This window comes from Balaenoptera borealis, assembly GCF_965194805.1.
Source record: "Balaenoptera borealis genome assembly, chromosome: 14".
Classification (NCBI taxonomy): Eukaryota; Metazoa; Chordata; class Mammalia; order Artiodactyla; family Balaenopteridae; genus Balaenoptera; species Balaenoptera borealis.
The window spans coordinates 64,771,350-64,788,213 of NC_138875.1; the positions used below are offsets into that span (position 1 = coordinate 64,771,350).

Consider the following 16,864-nt stretch of genomic DNA (forward strand, 5'->3'; position numbering starts at 1 on the left):
CCTGAGACCACGTACTTTATTTGCTGTGGGTTTGGCTGGTCTGGAAGTTAGGCTGGCGTAAATGTACTAGGATTCTTTGGAAGTGCTACCTAGAGGGTGAGCGGTCGTGGGCCTGGCACTCAGAGCACCGAGTAGTGCAGCCGCCGGCTCTGCACTGCCTGCAGCCGTCTCTGCCGCTCGGCAAAGTTGCTCTTGAGGCTCTGCTTCAGTGCGGGCAGGACGGCGCACTCCGCCACGGGCGCCCGGCTCAGGATCAGGCTGGGGGGTGGGGGTGGGGGGTCACTGCGGACGCCCTCCCCGGCCCTGTGGTCCCTGGGCTCAGAGGCTGCCCACCTCCCGTGCCAGTAAGACTCACCATTTCTTAGAGACGCCCTTGGTGGCGACCTTGGGGAGCTGCGTGGCCCCCGGGTGCAGAGCCTCCTGGTCCCTGGGGAGGGGCGAGTCAGCCGTGAGCCCCAGACAAGCAGGCCCCGTTGTGATCCAGTGGGCCGCGTGGGGCACTTACTTGGGAGAACCGGGCCCGGCCTCCTCGGGGGCAGCCCTGGGTCTCTGGCTCCCTTCTAGGAGGGACTTGAGGTGCTGCAGCTGGAAGGCAGGGAGAAGAGGCACGGTGGGTGGGGCTGCGGGGGCCCCGGGGCGCCCCTCAGCCGAGCCTCACCTCTTGGGCCTGCAGGAGGTTGGCATTCCACAGCTGGCGGATGACCACTTCGCACTGCTGGAGTGTGGCGGGCTTACACAGGTGCGGGGGCAGCCTCATCGAGGGGGGCGCCCCTGGCACCTGCTTGCCCTTGTGCAGGCTGCTGGCCACCGAGGTGGCTGCTGGATTAGAGCTCTCCACTTTGTCTCTGAAACAGCCATTAGAGCAGACCGGAGGCAGCCTGCCGGAGGTGATCTCTCACACCCCCTCTCGGGGCAGCACCTGCTCCAGCGTGAGGAAGAGAATTGTCTCCAAGGCCTCCTGGGGGCCTGGCTCCCTTCCGCCTACCAGGGTGCTCCAGGCACCAGGTGGCGGGGGTGGGTCTCTGGGGCCAGCCATGACCCGGGCCCGTCACTTCCTCCCCCCTCAAGGTACACTGGAGAGTCAGATGTGGTTTGAGCTGCCTGGCTGCCCTCGGTCCTGACCACAAACCCAGGGTGCCGGTGGAGGGGGGAGCCTAAAGACTGCAGAGAAGCAGGAGCCTGGCCTGCTGGTGGCACTACCCAGGGGACAACAGGGTCCCCTCTTCGGATGCAAAGTCCAGGCTCACTGCTGCTTCCCAGGAAGTCCCAGGAACTCGGGTGTCACCGGGGACTGGTTCTGCTCTGGTCTGCTGGCCCTGTGCCTTCCAGAGGCCAGCACAGCTCCCAGGGTGGAGCCCAAACCTGACTCGGGGTTCTCTTGGCGAAAAGCAAGCTAATGTGGAGGCCAAGTTACTTTGCTTCTGTGCTTTGAGAGAATGCTTTAGGGGCTGCTGCTGGCCCCTCTTGCGGGCTCAGGTCAGCGCAGGGACCGTGCAGGACCCCCAGGGGAGGGGAGAAGGCAGGGTCCACCAGATGGGCGAGCCTGGCTTTCACGAACTTGCTTCCCTCTGGAGACCTGCCCGTTTGTAAGGGCAAAGCAATTGGCTGTTTCCAGGGTGTGAACCTGCTGAATGCAACCGTGTCCCGTGGGGCTCACGGAGCCTTACTTGGCCAGCCCCTGTGCCCTGAGGGGTTTGTCCACCCTGCTGCTGTGAAGCAGGGCAGCAACCAAGGGCTCCTCCTCCAGGTCCAACTTCTGGGGAACGTCAGCTTTCGAGTCTTGCTTCTTAGAGGAGGTGGGCTGGGGCCTGGCCTTGCCTTGCGAGTTGGCTGCGGGTCAGACCCAGACAGGGCCAGTCACTGGGTGTCGGTCGGCTATATGCACCCAAGGGGCCCCGCCCCTGCATCAGTCTCCTCTTTGTAAAGGGGAGATGGTAATGGCCTCCCTCCGAGGGCCACTGGGAGGCACAGATGCGGGAGTAGGGTGAATCCTGTGGGTGCCTGAATGTTCTGAAGCAGACGCAGTGGTGGAGGTGGCTCCCCGAGCAGCCGAAGTGGGGAGAGCCCCACACACCCTGTGAGGCAGTCTCCTCACGGGCCTCAGTAAAGGCTGGGGCGGGGGGGTAGCCAGCAGCTGTTTCCTGACTCTGAACCCCATTTCGGGCAAAATGAAATGGAAGGAAAGGTCTGGGCCCAGCCTGCACAGGTCTGCTCTCCCAGGACGAGGCCCCTCACTCAGTAAAGATGCCACAAATCGAGGCTCTGTAGGAGGGCCAGCCCACCCGCGTCCTGTCTGCTCTGAGGGACACAGTGAGCAGCAGTGAAGACCACTCGGGGCTCCTCTGTCACACGCTGTGCCTGACTCATGCCCCACACTGACCATCTTGCCTTGGCAGCCAAGCCTGTCCTGCTTTTGTGGCCTATCCTCAGGCCTCCTTCCAGCCGACCCACTAACCTGTCCCCTGGCCTCAGCTCCCTCCTGGAGGTTTCAGCTCACAGGGCACCTGGGGACCCTCTTTGGTCCCTCAGCTACCCCTTAACCCCCAAGTCTATGGAGACTGGCAGAGGCGCTCCCCCAAGGTCTGCCCCACAGAGGACCACCGTGGGCTTTCAGCATTCGGCTCAGTGCCCCACTCGCCATTTCAGGCCCGGGGGCCCCGAGGTCTGTACCTGCTCTTCCCCGACCCTGAGCACAGAGGTGCTGGTGTGCTCACCTGACACCACTGTATTCGAGATGGACTTGTTGGACTGAAAGCTGGAACTGGAGATGCTGCCTGTGGGGGCCGCTTGGGGTCAGCAGAAGGTGGCAGCAGCAAGGCTCCCATCCCTGCAGGTCCCAGCGCTTCTGCACGGCTGCCGTGGCCGAAGGGCCAGGCCCACCTGTGCCCGCCTCCTGGCTCTGCAGGTCCCAGCCCTCCCCCAAACTCTGGTGAGGCAGCCCCAGACCCCTCCAGTGCCAGAGGGAGCCAGGGCCACGGGGCTGGGGACGGAAGAAGCAGTGGGACCTGAATGGGAGCACGCCCTCTCTCGAGGTCCCATCGGGGACCCCTGACACTACGTGCCCACATCAGCTCGCTGAAGCTGTGCCGCCCCACTGGAGAAGGGCCCCCACCACCCCATCCTCTGTGTATCTTCCAGGAAGAGAGCCCTGGGCACAACCCAGACTGGGGCATTCCAGGCGGGCACCACTCACCACTCAGACCACCTCCCGATGGCAGACCTGGTCCCAAAAGTAAGAGGGGAGGGGAGCCCAAGACTCGACCTGGTCATCCCCAGGCTGGGCTAGGGGACAGGCAAGGTGAGTGGGCCACAGGTGAGGACATGCCCCCGTGGTTGCTGTGGAGATGATAGGGAGGACCCTGGAAGGAGTGTGCCCAGAGCTTCCTGCCCCAAAGCCAAAGGGACCAGGGGTTGGGGCTGGGGCTGTGCCGGGGAAGCCTGGGGCAGCACTCCAAGTGAAAGCGCACCAGGATAGTGAGGCCAGGGCTGGGGAGGGGGGAACCTGGGCACCCCCCCCGCCCCCCAGCTGCTCTGTCCACTGCCCCTGCTGCACAGAACTCAGGCTTTGGGGGTCCCCAAGAGTGGCACTTGCTGTGCTTGGGTGCATGAAGTCACCCAGACCATGGCTGGGAGCGGTCTGTCTGTCCAGGCCCCCTCCCCACTGGGATAATTTGCATGGGCATAAGCAGTCTGGGGGGCCTGCTCTTGAGGGCAGTAGCTTCCCATCAGGCACCTGTGGGCCTGTCTTACCTTTCTTCTGCGGCTTCTGATTCATGATTAGCTTGTAGTGGAGATCTGAAAACAAGCACGGGCTCTCCTCGTGGCTACTCTGAGAAAAGAAGCTTCGGTTCCCCTGCCCATTCCTCCCTGCTGAGCCCCGAAAGACCCTGCCCCACGGACCAAGCCTTTGCCTTGGCACCCTCGGGTCGGTGATGCCTCTGGCTGCTCCCTGAGCCAGAGCCCCTGTGTGAGAGCCTCCCCTGGAGCCCATTCCTCCATCAGTGACGTCTACAGAGCAGTCTCTGCCATGCGGGGCCTGGGCTACAGGGGCACAGAGGCGAGTCAGGATGACCCAGGTGTCAGGGATCGTTCTAGGGCCCCGGATCTGGGTGTGCTTAGTTTGTGAAAATTCATTGAGCTATATACGCGTACTTTGGGGGTGTGTTTCACTTCTACAGAAGTTTTTCAAAGGAGGCCGCCTGACCCTGCCTGGAGAGGAGAGGCGGGCCGAGTTACCTTCGGGAGTGGCGCGGCCAGACCCGCCCTACGCAGTTGGCTTTGGTCCTGGGGCGGGGAGCCGAGCCCCGAGTGGCCGAGGTGGGGCTTGCGGCCCTGCGTCCTCCCTCAGCCTGCGTGCGCCGTCTGGGCATGGAAGGCCCGGCCCGCCTCCCGCCTCACCCTTGTTCTCTCGCTTCAGGTGCTCGATCTCCTCGTGAAGCTTGACTAGCGTCTCCGAGTGCTGCTGCTGCAGGAACTGCAGCCTCTTCTCCAGGTCCAGCGCCCGCTTCTGCGCCTCGCTGAGCCCGACCGGCGCGCCGTGCTGCCCGGGGTACGGAGGGACCGCGGGCAGGCGCGGGCGCGACGCGCCCCGGGAGCCCGGGATCCCCGAGCTGGGGGGCCGCAGCCCGGCCGCACACGCTGCCGCGCTCATGTAGCCGCCTCCGCCGCGGATGCACGCCCACTCGGTGGCCTGGCTACCGAGGCTCAGCTCGGCGTCGCCATGGAAACGGGCGCGCTCCCAAGGGGGCTGCGTGCTACGGGGCGGGGCCTGGGCGGGGCTGATTAGTGGGCGGGGCTTGGGCGCTGGGGCAGGGCGGAGCGCCTGAGGGACGAGGCTTGCGTACCCGGGACTAGGTGTGCGGCGAAGGCGGGGCCTGGGTGCCTGGGGGCGGGGCTACGGCGGGGCGGGGCCTGGGTGATACACCTGACTTATTGGATGGCATCCTCTGACTTAAACCACAGAGAATCGTGCCCCTTTACTGGTCTTAATATTTAGTTTTGTTCACTGCTTGTGGGTTTTTTTGACTTTTTATAATATTTTTTGATGTGGACCATTTTTAAAGTCTTTGTTGAATTTGTTACAATATTGTCTCTGTTTTATGTTTTTTGGGTTTTTGGCCCCGAGGCATGTGGGCTTTTAGCTCCCCAACCAGGGATTGAACCCGCACCCCCCGCATTGGAAGGCGAAGTCTTAACCGCTAGACTGCCAGGAAAGTCCCGCTGGTTGTGTTTTAATAGTTCACTTTTTGAATAGATGATACGATTACAGGATGATACGACTTTAGATGGTAAGATTTTGATTCAAAAATCAAAAGGTAGAATTTCCACTTCCAATAATCGCAGAACCCTCGTGATTTATGAAATGTGGACAAAATACATGAAACAGATGTCTGAAAGCACTGGAGAAGAGCAAAAAGCAGGCGGAAACTGGAGGAAGGCAGCTCTTGAAAGAGAGCTGTTTTCTCCTGAGGGCTCCTGATCAGCCAGACCCGAACAGGAAGCCACAGCCTTATCGGCTGGAGAGGGCAAAGGATGCGAACTGAGGGGCGCTGGGAAGTTTGGGGCGATAAAACCCCCTTCAAGTATGTGACTGGCTTGAAATGCACATGTAGGGGTAAGATTCCAAAGGTCCCAGGGCAAGACAGAGCTGGAGGCCGAAATGGCCAAACTCCAGGGGAGATTGAGTTCGGAAACTGACAGAGAAGCTTGGTAAACGCCTCAGTTTTCCATTTAAACCCCAAAAGGGCCACAGCTTGGGAATAAAGACTGTGTTCTAGAAATAAGGGATTTGCACTAAGACTAAGGAAAAAATCAAAATACATTTGCCCTAATAAAACTTAAAGCCCAGCCTCCACAAGTCCATGGCGATCTTCCCATAATTCAGCTGCCTAGAGAACATAATTCAACACTCTTCAGAGAATGATAACAGAACCCAGAGTCTCAATGACACATCATCCGCAAGGTCTGAATTACACTAGTAAGTACCAGACATGCAGAGAAACAGACAAATGTGATGGAGTCAAGGACAGAAGTATATCCTCCTTGGTAGAAATGATTCAAACAATGCAGATAAATCCAAGTCCACCCTGCCCCCTGTCACGAGCGAGGCATGGCCACTGCCTGATCCTTCTCTGTGTTTACATACTTACAGGTAGGACTCATTTGTCTGCAGTGGCCTTCAACTGTTTCTGTGTAATGGGATCATGACAGACGTATTGCTTTGCAACTTGGTTTATGTTTTTGTTTTTGTTTTTTTTAAATTAATTTTTGGCTGCTTTGGGTCTTTGGTGCTGCGCTCAAGCTTTCTCTAGTTGTGGCGAGTGGGGGCTACTCTTCGTTGTGGTGCGCGGGATTCTCATTGCAGTGGCTTCTCTTGTTGCGGAGCCCGGGCTCTAGGCGCGGGGCTTCAGTAGTTGTGGCACACAGGCTCAGTAGTTGTGGCTCGCGGGCTCTAGAGTCCAGGCTCAGTAGTCGTGGCACATGGGCTTTGTTGTTCCGCGGCATGTGGGATCTTCCCAGATCAGGGATTGAACCCGTGTCCCCTGCATTGGCAGGCGGATTCTTAACCACTTTGCCACCAGGGAAGTCCCTGGTTTATGTTTTAACAGCAGGTCTTAGAGAACATTCCAGGGAGTTCATGAGTTCCTGCCTTTGTTTTTTATTTTTTATTTTATTTTTTTTAGCATTTTATTTTATTTTTTTTTTGAATTTTACTTTATTTTTTTATACAGCAGATTCTTATTAGTCATCAATTTAATGCACATCAGTGTATACATGTCAGTCCCAATCGCCCAATTCATCGCACCCCCCACCGCCACCCCCCCCGCCACTTTCCCCCCTTGGTGTCCATACGTTTGTTCTCTACATCTGTGTCTCAATTTCTACCTTGCAAACCGGTTCATCTGTACCATTTTTCTAGGTTCCACATATATGCATTAATATACGATATTTGTTTTTCTCTTTCTGACTTACTTCACTCTGTACGACAGTCCCTAGATCCATCCACGTCTCAACAAATGACCCAATTTCGTTCCTTTTTATGGCTGAGTAATATTCCATTGTATATATGTACCACATCTGCTTTATCCATTCATCTGTCGATGGGCATTTAGGTTGCTTCCATGACCTGCCTGCCTTTGTTTTTTATTGCTACACAGTATTCTCTGGGCTCATCCTATTTTTGCTCTCCTGGGCCATCCTAACCCTCCAGGGCAAAGTCAAGGACAGGCTGACTGTTCTGGTGACAGTAAGGGCCAGGTGTGCAGTCCCAGAGGAGGCTCATGCTGCTGCACCAATTGTCAGCACCGTAAGATGAGCTTCAATTAACAGGGAGAAAACGTTTTCACCTACTGACTCTCAGGGGGAATATTTTTAGAATTGGAATTACCTGCTGATTTAAGTAAACAAGTGTCACATGGGAAATGATGACCATCTTTTCAGCCACAGCTGAGGGCTGCGATGTGGCTCCCTCCACTCCTTTGCAGTCACATAAGAGCCTAGAGTTCCTGTGCATTATCTCGTTTCATCCTTGAAATAAATTCGTCAAGGCAAGTGTTACTACATTTCCAATTTATGAACAGGGAAAGCAATGTGCAGAAAAGGGTTTTAAAAAATGTAATATGATGGGAAAACATGTATATTGTTGTACATATTTTAATTTCTCTGAATTTTTGTCACTTGCACTTTTGGTGTCATATCTGAAAAACCATTGAGTACTTCCCAGTTATGAATATTTACTCCTGCGTTTTCTCTTGACAGTTCTAGTTTTAGCCTTTTCTTATATGTCCGTCTATGATCTGAATGTTGGACAGGTCCCTTCAACGCAGTGACCACGTGTTTCCTTATTGATTTTTGTTCAACGTTAGACTGAAGAGCCCCTTTTCCTATCCTAATCCTTTTCTGCTCATGTACAAATTAATTTATCCAATAGTTCATATTTTGATTTCTGAGATGTGAGGAGCTGGATGTGTATATAATAGGTAAAATAAGTTATTTATTGGGCAGCTACTATGTGCTTGCTCAGTGCTGGAGAGAAAAAGTACAATACTTGTCCACAAGGAGCAAACATACACATCGGAGAATCAGTCACAAGTATTTATTTATTCAGCATCTTGAAGTGCCCAGCATCACACAAGTGACAAGAAATATCTCTTTGCTTTTATTTGTGGACCAGTGGGGGTGAGTACAGAGGGGGCCCTTAGTCCAGCCTGGGAGGTGGAGGGAGGGGGGACTGGGGGGGTGCGGAGGTCCCCTGGTGGGGAGGGAGGGGGTGCAGACCCTCAGAGACCACCTGAGAGCCCAGCAGAAGCCCCTGGCCTCCTGGAAGGGGAGGTCAGAGGCCACTTCCGGGTGGTGGGGCCAGCTGAGTCAGCAGCTCCCTCTTGACTGGCTGCCCCAAGCTCGGGTCTTGTTGGAGGAGATTTCAGATACACAAACCCCAAGCTTTCCGGAGTACATTCTGTAGGACACAGACGCTTGGATGTTACTGGATCCCTTGTGGGAAACAGGTCATGAAGGACAGTGAGTCCAGCGTGGGCTGCGGGGCTGGGGGGTGCCGCCAGGAGGCCAGAGCCGGGGGCTCTGAGAGGCAACCGGGTTTGACCCTTTGGCAGCGGTTGGGGTGGTGGCCAGGGGGTGAAAGTCGGGGTGTGGGGGGAGTTGAGGGGGTGGGCAGTTGGCATAAACCACCGGAGGCTTTGGTGAGGGGAGGGGAAACACGGAGAGAACCCCCATCTTCAGCCTGACCTCCGGGAGCCGGGCCAGCAGCCTCTCCTCGGGTGTGTCCCCCCTAGATGTGCCCCATCCCCCAGCACCATCCCTGCAGCTGAGAGCACCCCCCCCTTTCCACTGCTGCTCTGAAACCAAGGGCCCTGAGGACTGGCATCAACTAGATCCACTCCACCTATGATCTGCCTTCCCCCATCAAGTTCACTTCAATTTTTTAACAACAGCGGCTTTTTTTTTTTTTTTATTTAATTAATTTATTTTTTTGGCTCCGTTGTGTCTTCGTTGCTGTGTGCGGGCTTTCTCTAGTTGCAGCATCGCTTGAATTGTTTTTATGAAAACTTGCGTATCCTCTGAGTGGCACGGAGCCTAAACGGTAAGACGTTTGCCTGAGTTGTTGCTTCAGGAACTTGGTATCAGCTGTGTCCAGTTCTAGCTGAGCTGGTGAGTGGTTAGGACCACCGACCCTCCAACTGAAATCGAGCACTGGGCTCATGTGCCTGCGGGCAGAAAGTCAACCTCTGACGGCAGGCTTTGCAGCAAAGTAAGGATGTTGTTTGCAGGGTGCCGAGCAAGGGAGTTGGGGGGCAGGCCTCAGACCCACTGCAACGTGGCCTCTTAGTGGTTTTTAAAGGGGAAGAATAGAGGGGCTGGGGTTCATCACCTTAATCGTCTGTGACCTGGGGGTCTCTGTCTCTGTAACCTGTACAGGCCATCTTGCCCTGGAAGATGACTCAGAATGGCACGTGAACATGATGCTTATTGGGAAGCTGAGGCTCCAGGCACCTGACCTGCATTGCTCCTTATTGATGAGGCAAACGTGACCATGTAGGTGCAGCCGGGAAGGAAGGGAACCAGAATTTAATTGTAAACTAGTCACGGGACTTAGTTTCCACCTGTGCCGTCAGGCCAGGCACTGCCCCTCAGAACCTGTGTCCCTCACAGAACGGCTGCCTCACCATTTTCTTATTTCCAATCACCTTTTCCCACCTCCTGTGCATCAGCCTCATCCCGTAAATACCCGTCCTTGGCCCTTGGGTAGGCGGCCTCTTTTCTCTGCTGTGAACCTCGGCGTCTCGGCATCTGGCTCAGTGACACTTCTGCCTCTGCTCCATCCATGCCTTTCTCTACTCTGCAGCTAGAGCCCCGCAAACTAACTCGGGGTCATCGTGAAGGTAGGGTCCCCGTCGCCCTCACCGGCTCAGCTCCCTGGGCGCAAGCCACTGAGCACCATGGGCCCCAAACCACCCTCCCCAAAACCAGGCCCCAGGCCCAACCACTGGCACCCTGGCCCCTCCTTTTTTTTTTGGCTGCATTGAGTCTTCGTTGCTGCGCACGGGCTTTCTGCAGTTGCAGCGAGCGGGGGCTACTCATCGTGGTGCGTGGGCTTCTCATTGCGGTGGCTTCTCTTGTTGCGGAGCACGGGCTCTAGGCGCACTGGTTTCAGTAGCTGTGGCTTGCGAGCTCTAGAGCACAGGCTCAGTAGTTGTGGCGCACGGGCTTAGCTGCTCCACAGCATGTGGGATCTTCCTGGACCAGGGCTCGAACCTGTGTCCCCTGCATTGGCAGGCGGATTCTTAACCAGTGCACCACCAGGGAAGTCTGCTGGCCCCTCCTTGACCTTAGTGTCTGCTTCGATCTTTGACTTCTGGACTCTGCACCATGAGGTCCCCCATGTGTCCCAGCACAGCTGAGGGTGGCATGCAGTAGGTGGCTGTCCTATGGTTAATGGGTGTGTAGGTGAAGTGAGGCTTGGGGGCGAGCAGAACCCTGGAGAGATTGTGGGGGGGCAGGTCCCACCCTCACAGGCAGGTGGATGTCCATCAGGGGAGGCCGAGAAGAGGCGTCATCAGGGACTGGTGCCATGGATGGCGGACCCCAGACCATCATCTCACAAAGTTTGTTAACAAAAGCCAGTAATCTATCAATGTGAACTTGTAGAAACTCTGTCTTACTTCCTATTTCCATAGAATTTGACCGAAGCAGTTGCCTGGCCCGGGGAAAGAGGGGACATTTAACACTCGGGCTAGGCAATGTGGGTTGGTGAGCGCATTTCGGTTCCCCGGTCACACGCAACCCTGCAGAAGCCACAGAAAGTGCAACACGGGTCCCAACATCCTAGCTCTTAGTATGAAGGCCATGTCTGCCCCACCGAGTCGCAGGCAGTGTTCTCGCAGCTCAGACCTGCCAGTGGCTGCCCTGTCCCGTCACAGCCACGTCCGTGTTTGCATCTGCCCAAGGGAATCCCATGGTGAGGGACGCCGGGTGCCCAGCGGCACCTCCGCAGCCCCTGAGTGTGCAGAGGACCCCATGTAGGAGGCCACCCTGGGGGCGGGGCCAGGCACCACAAGACTCAGGACCAAGAACAGGTTTATTCAGATCCATGGTCGGTTACAAGTTTGGTTTGGTTACTGGTCACAGGCCCCAAATGCCACTACTCTGAGTTTACATCAAAATACAAAGTCCAATACTTACAGTTTGAAAACTTAAAAAAATACACCAAAGACTAAGGCTTTTAAAAATCTCAGTTGAAAAGTTCTCCCTGGTGCGTCATCTGTAGAATGAAACGCGTGTGAGATGCTGTGAGGATTTCTGACAGTGAACTCGCATTCATCATATACTTTGGACATTTAAATGTTACCAAAAAATCACTATGTCTTTGAGCGCTTGATTGAAGATACAAATGATGCTTTTGACCATCTTTGGTTGTAGACCACCCACAGGGAACAAGGTGGTGACGGCCCTGACGACCTGCTCCATGGCCTGGGGGCATCTGTGTTCTCGGAGGGTCTCTCCTCAAAAGCAGGCATGTGGCCCAGACTTGGAACAACTGGGAAAATACAGTGGCCCTAGCTTTGTCAAACGCGGCAGCAAAATCAGGTTTAAAATCATGAAACAGTGGAGAACCATTGTCTAATTTTCTTAGCGCTCTCTTTTAGGGCCTGATTCTTCTCTGGAGCCAGAGGCTGGGTTCCCATCTTGGGGTCTCACCGCCCACCTCCAGGGCGGCAAGGGCAGAGGCCGCAGGCCATCCGGGGAGGCCCAACTCCTGAGCTTCACACGCTGAGGAAAAGAAAGGCGTCGCCCTGCAGGCCCTCTGGCTGAGGAAAGGGGGAGGCCCAGGGCCGGCAGGCTGCCCGCCCCGCGTGGCTACCTCCCTGCCTGGCCCTGCCCTCTGCTTTCAGGTTCTCTTCAGATGGTTCCAGGGCTGCAAAAAAACGCCCCCTGGAAGCACGAAGGTGACAGGTGTTGGGTGCAGAGTGGCCTCCCCGGTGCCCGGGGGCAGCGGCCGGCCCGCAGTCAGAGCTGGTGCAGCTTGCCTTGCTCGGTTAGCAGCGTCATGGCCACGGCATAGAGGACATAGCCCAGCACGAGGAGCAGGGCACAGAGCAGGGGCCCGATGCAGAACAGAGAGGCCACGAAGAAGGCCAGCAGCAGGGCCAGCAGCGTCCGGTAGCTGCCCAGGAAGCGCAGGCTGAGCCGGGGGCCCCGGGCAAGGCTGGCCGCACGCCCCCGCCCCACGGGGCTCAGCAGGCGCCTGTCCGACAGCCCAGGCTCCAGGAGGTGGTAGCGACAGAAGCTGCCGAGGAAGTCGGCCCGCGAACAGAGGGCCACCATCTGACCTGCGAACTAGAGCACAGACAGGCCCCACTCTCACCTGCCGCTCGCGGGCTGGCAGTGGGGAGGGGCGGCCCTCCCTCCCACACTCACCCTGCGGTTGATGGCGGAGGACAGTCGGAAGAGCACTCGGACCAGGCCGGCAATCTCGTAGCTCCGGATGGGCTGCAGCTCCGAGTCCCCTTGGTACTCGATGTCAAAGCGCCGAAGCCCGTTGATGATCTGGAAGCAGCAGGAGGTGAGCCCCCGGGAGCCATGGCCACGCTGCCCAGAAGGCCCCAGAGAGCCCGACCCCTCGGGACGTGGGCCTCACCTGATACCGGCCCAGGGGCGTGAGGATGAGTCCATCCTCGCCCACAATGCAGTCTGGGAGCTGCTTCTTCCCGTTCTCATCCTGCGTGGTCCCCAGGGCAAGCGTGAGCTGGGCGAGCTGGGCCTCGCTGAGCTGTCAGGGAGACGCCTGCCGTCACTTCCAAGGTGGAGGGAGGCCTTCCCCCCCGCTGGGCCTCAAACGGCAACGAGGGGCACGTGACACCTGGGGGAGGTGAGGATGGCCAAGGGCGTACCCGGAACACTTGGCACAGGTACTCCAGGGCCTTCTCCAGGTACTCGTCCGTCTTGCGGACCCTGTCCTGCCCCATCTCGTCCAGGTCGTTGCCCGGGTAAGAGCCATTGGTGTCTGCGGGGTAGAAGCCCAGCCATGACAGGAAGGGACGAGCCGCCGTGCTCTCCCCATACTGGTCAGAGAGGGACTTGGCCGTCTGCTTGGCCTGCGTGATGAGCTGAGCCAGACGCAAGACCTGTGGGTGGGCAGGTGGGCGAGTGGGTGGTCAGCTGGCTCGGGGCCGCCTCATGGCACCGACAGCCCAGGGGTGGCTTCCACACAATGAGTTTTAAGGACTAAGGTGCACTTTCCAAGACGGTACGTCTATCATCAGAAAAAAACTAGACTCCACTGAACAAGACAGGGAAGGGGTGTGAAATGCCAGAGCCCAGAGGGCCCCGACCACTCACCAGTGCCCGGATCTCGGGCCCGAACATTGGGGTGTACTTGCAGTCCTGGCCCTCCAGGCTGTACACATGGCTCTTCACCTTGAAGGAGGCGTCGGTGATGGCTGGTGGCCATGACGACAGGAAGCTGCCGGTGAACGTGGGCACCGTGAAGAGCCGGTGCTGGCGGTGGGGGATGACCAGCTCGGGCTCCAGGAACAGCTGCTCGCCTGGAAGGCAGGATGCGAGCCTGGCTGCGGCTCCAAGAGCACGGACACTGGGTCCCACCGCAGGTCCCTGAGGGCAGTGACTGCACAGCGCAGGCCCAGCTCCCGGAGGTCCCCCCACCCCCACCCATCTCCGCAGGGGAGTGGCTACAAGGAGAGCGCAACAGCGGCCCACAGCCTCCCAAAGCCACCACTACGAGCCACCAGGGGACGCAGCTCAGAGCTCCGTTCCCCTCCTGTGGGGCGCACACGCAACCCCCACGAGCGCACAGGTGACAGGGCCGGCAGGGGCCTCACCCCGCTGGATCATCTCAGCCAGGTTTGGCTGCGCAAAGACCTTGGCCACGCGGAACACCATGAGTGCGTTCTTGGGGCTGACGAGGTCCGTACGCAGCGCGCGGCTCAGGAAGCCCAGGAAGAGCTTGGTGTAGACAAGCAGGTTCTCCTGCACGAAGGGCGCCCTGAGGGCGGGACGGACATCAGGGCTCCTCCCCGGCTTCCGGTCTCCCCCGGGTATCATGAATGGTGGCGGAGGGGCCGGGGGTGACACGAGGGGGCAGGACAAGCGGGCAAAGGTGAGGCCCCAAGGACAGAATCCTCCACGGATGAGGCCCATTCCCAGGACCAAGGCCATTGGGGGCGGGGCAGCTGTGCTGCAGGGCTGGCGAGGAAGGGCTACGGGGAGGTTTATGTGAGTCCATGTGGGAAAGGGACAGAAGGACAGGGGCTGCCCGTTGTCCCCAAGAGAGCAATCCTGGAGCCTGGGCAAGTCCCAGCAGGGGACGAGGGGGTGGCCCAGGCCCCCTGCCTGCAGGACCTCGGGGCCGGGCTCACCATCTCTCTGACACACTCCGGGCCTGGCAGTCGCTGCTCGGGGCCTGCTTCTCGGGCGCGTACCTCCAGGGCTGCAGGTAGCTCAGCCACATCTCCAGGACCTGGGGAAACACATGCAGCTGGGGCAGGTGGCTGGCGCTCAGGTGGGCGGGGGCTCAGGGGGAGCCTGTGCCCCCTCAAGACGCCTGGCCCCTCAGAACAGGTCACCCAGCAGGCTTTCCCCTGAGTGCAGCGGAGGGCAGCTGCGTGAAGCTGGGAACCCACCCTGCGTGGACAGCTGGGTTCAAGGTCACAGCTGGCAGAACAGCACCGGAGGCCCCCAAGGCCTCCCCTCCCTCATCCGCACACGCAGGGCAAAGGCCATAGGGCAACACTCACAGCTCTGAACGATGCGTCCAGGGGCCAGTGGCCAAAGCAGTGCTGCAGAAAGAGGTAGAGCTTCTGCTGGACAAACCTCGGGACGGCGGCCCTGTGGGGGAGGGTGCGTCACCTCACAGGGGAGCCCGGCACCCCCTGGGGGTAAGGCCTTCTATTTTTAGCCCCATTCCTCAGAGAAAATTCTAAAGTTCAGATAAGTTAGAGAACATTCCAGGGACACACAACACACGTGGCTGATCCAGCGTGGCTCCTGTGTGCACCTCAGCTCGGACTGGCCCACGTGTAGCCAGCTCTGCTGGCCCTGTTGGCCTGGGAGTCAGGCCACGGCCCTTGCCCTGCCGGGGTGGTGTGGGGTGGGGGTGAGGTGCAGCGCCGAGCTGCCTGCTGCTCTCCTGCCACAGGGGAGGAAGGGGGAAGAGGGGGCAGCAAGACGGGGCCTCTCCCGGGCCAGCCTGAGAAGCAGCCAGGAGGCCCCCACCCACCTCTGGGCCAGGGTGGCAGTGAGGAGACAGTCCCAGGAGGGCTCGAGGTGACCGCCCCCCCGCCCACAGCCCATACCCACCGTTTGAACTCCTCCAGGGGGCTGGCGGCGTGGGAGTGGGCGGAGGGTGAGGCCTGCTCGGGCCGCAGGCTGTTGGCGAAGGCGTGCAGGTGCTTCAGCAGCAGCCGCACCACCAGCACATGCTCCTCGGTGGGCATGAAGGACTCCTGGGGGGAGGGCCCTCGTCAGTACCTCATGCTGGGCTGTACCCACCTCTCCCCCCATGGATGCACCGCACATGGCGCCCTGGGATGGCCACCGGGGCAGAAGCTCTGCCATGTGCTTCCCTGCACTTCAACCCCCTTCATGGAGCCTCCGAGACAAACGCCCTCAGTCCTGCGAGCTCAGCTTTCGGTTCACAAAGGCCAGGAGGGTCTCTGAGACCCCCACGCACGGGGGAAGCCTGGGGGCCGGCCGCCTGCTCCCCACACCCACACCCCAGCCCTTGGGCCTCGATAGACTTGTTGGAAGTGCTCTTGGCAGCTTCACCCCAAGGTGAGCAACGCCAAGTGGGGTGCAGATGGCTCCCGGCCCTGTGTGCAAGAAGCCGGGCACCGACCAGCAGCACCCCCGCTGCCCAGGGCACGGTCTGCACAGGCCTCCCTGGCAGGGAAATGCCTCCACAGGCCCACGCAACACACCCCAAGGCCGCTATGCCTGGGGTGGGAGGCGGGGTGTAATGTTCTTCTGCATGTGTCTATTTTTAGGTCGTTATATGGTGGATTTGCAGCATTTTGGCAAAAAAAAAAAAAAAAAAAAAAAAGGGATACTTTAACAGTAATAAAAAACCACAGAGCATCCTCTGTGCCAGGCCGTGACTCTGCCCAGGGAGCCCCTTTCTCGTTCACAGGAACTGAAACCCCCACCGCATCTCACCCCCGCCCTCCACGTTTCCAGGGGCAACTCCCCGCCCCACGCCCGGCAACCACACTGGACACCGCTGGGCTACTTTCTCTCTACGTTTGTCAGTCAAAGCACTTTCTTCCAGTGCCTCCCTTCCCTGAGCCAAATGCCCACAGGAGCCCCTGGTCACAGCTGCACACGGACACTCACGGGGCCAGGCCTCCCGCCGTGGAGGTGAAGGCAGGGGCCCTGCTCTTTGCCAGGTGAGGCCCTCCCCAGCCCAGGCCTGAGTGGCACCCACTTCTGCACGTGGCCCGCCCTCAGCACCCCTTCTGGAACATTCTCTCCCTCCTCAGTGCAGCTGCCGCATCTGCTCAAATTCAAGTTCAGTGGTGTGTGGCCCCACCTAGGGTGAGGGGGACAGAGCCCTGGCCGTGAGTACAGCTCCAGACACACGTCTCTGCCCAGACTTCCCAGTGGTCGCGTCGTGGAGCAGCAAACTTCACGACCCCGTTGGCCCCAAACACCCAGCTCGCTGACCACAGTCCATCCCTGGTCACTCCTGCCTAAGTAGACGGCGGTCCCTACAAGGTCACCGCCCATGAGCCCCGGGGCCTCCACATCCTTGGTCAGGCCCCAGCACCAGGCCTGTACTACAAAGGCCACACTACTTCGCCCCCACGAACCGGGGCTGAGCGCGGATAGCTAA

The 16,864-nt window shown here is 58.6% G+C and overlaps 2 protein-coding genes and 1 long non-coding RNA gene across 13 annotated transcripts in view; 1 reads left to right on the forward strand and 2 right to left on the reverse strand.

Annotated features, from left to right (window-relative positions):
* On the reverse strand, window positions 1-4,757 carry LOC309610980 (coiled-coil domain-containing protein 74B-like). 3 transcript variants are annotated; one of them, XM_082354637.1, is made up of 8 exons: window positions 4,399-4,757; window positions 3,751-3,795; window positions 2,715-2,774; window positions 1,668-1,830; window positions 659-845; window positions 506-585; window positions 356-427; window positions 1-258 (listed from the first exon to the last, which is right to left on the reverse strand). In XM_082354637.1, exons 1-8 carry the CDS (start codon window positions 4,649-4,651, stop codon window positions 120-122), a joined length of 999 nt encoding a protein of 332 aa, XP_082210763.1. In that variant the 5' UTR covers window positions 4,652-4,757; the 3' UTR covers window positions 1-119. The 3 variants fall into 3 exon arrangements, 2 of the variants coding, with proteins under 2 accessions (XP_082210763.1, XP_082210764.1); XR_014234267.1 differs by lacking the exons at window positions 1-258; window positions 356-427; window positions 506-585; window positions 659-845 and having other exon boundaries at window positions 1,785-1,830; window positions 3,194-3,795; XM_082354638.1 differs by lacking the exons at window positions 1-258; window positions 356-427; window positions 506-585; window positions 1,668-1,830; window positions 2,715-2,774 and having other exon boundaries at window positions 790-845; window positions 3,194-3,795.
* LOC309610985 lies at window positions 602-11,797 on the forward strand. Of its 2 annotated transcripts, XR_014234270.1 has the most exons (4): window positions 602-739; window positions 855-1,068; window positions 4,418-4,549; window positions 9,436-11,797. It is a non-coding gene; the product is annotated as an uncharacterized lncRNA (long non-coding RNA). The 2 variants fall into 2 exon arrangements; XR_014234271.1 differs by lacking the exons at window positions 602-739; window positions 855-1,068 and adding an exon at window positions 4,233-4,317.
* SMPD4 (sphingomyelin phosphodiesterase 4) overlaps window positions 11,078-16,864 on the reverse strand; it is a 20,827-nt gene continuing 15,040 nt past the window's right edge. For 7 of the 8 annotated variants that reach the window (XM_082354609.1, XM_082354608.1, XM_082354607.1 and 4 more), the window contains 9 exons: window positions 15,334-15,479; window positions 14,772-14,862; window positions 14,394-14,494; window positions 13,857-14,020; window positions 13,357-13,562; window positions 12,909-13,142; window positions 12,656-12,787; window positions 12,436-12,564; window positions 11,078-12,354 (listed from right to left, as the gene is read on the reverse strand). In XM_082354609.1, the coding sequence (XP_082210735.1) occupies window positions 12,025-12,354; window positions 12,436-12,564; window positions 12,656-12,787; window positions 12,909-13,142; window positions 13,357-13,562; window positions 13,857-14,020; window positions 14,394-14,494; window positions 14,772-14,862; window positions 15,334-15,479 (1,533 nt within the window). In that variant the 3' untranslated portion in view covers window positions 11,078-12,024. The remainder of the gene's footprint in view (window positions 12,355-12,435; window positions 12,565-12,655; window positions 12,788-12,908; window positions 13,143-13,356; window positions 13,563-13,856; window positions 14,021-14,393; window positions 14,495-14,771; window positions 14,863-15,333; window positions 15,480-16,864) is intronic. The other variant, XM_082354610.1, reaches the window with a different exon arrangement.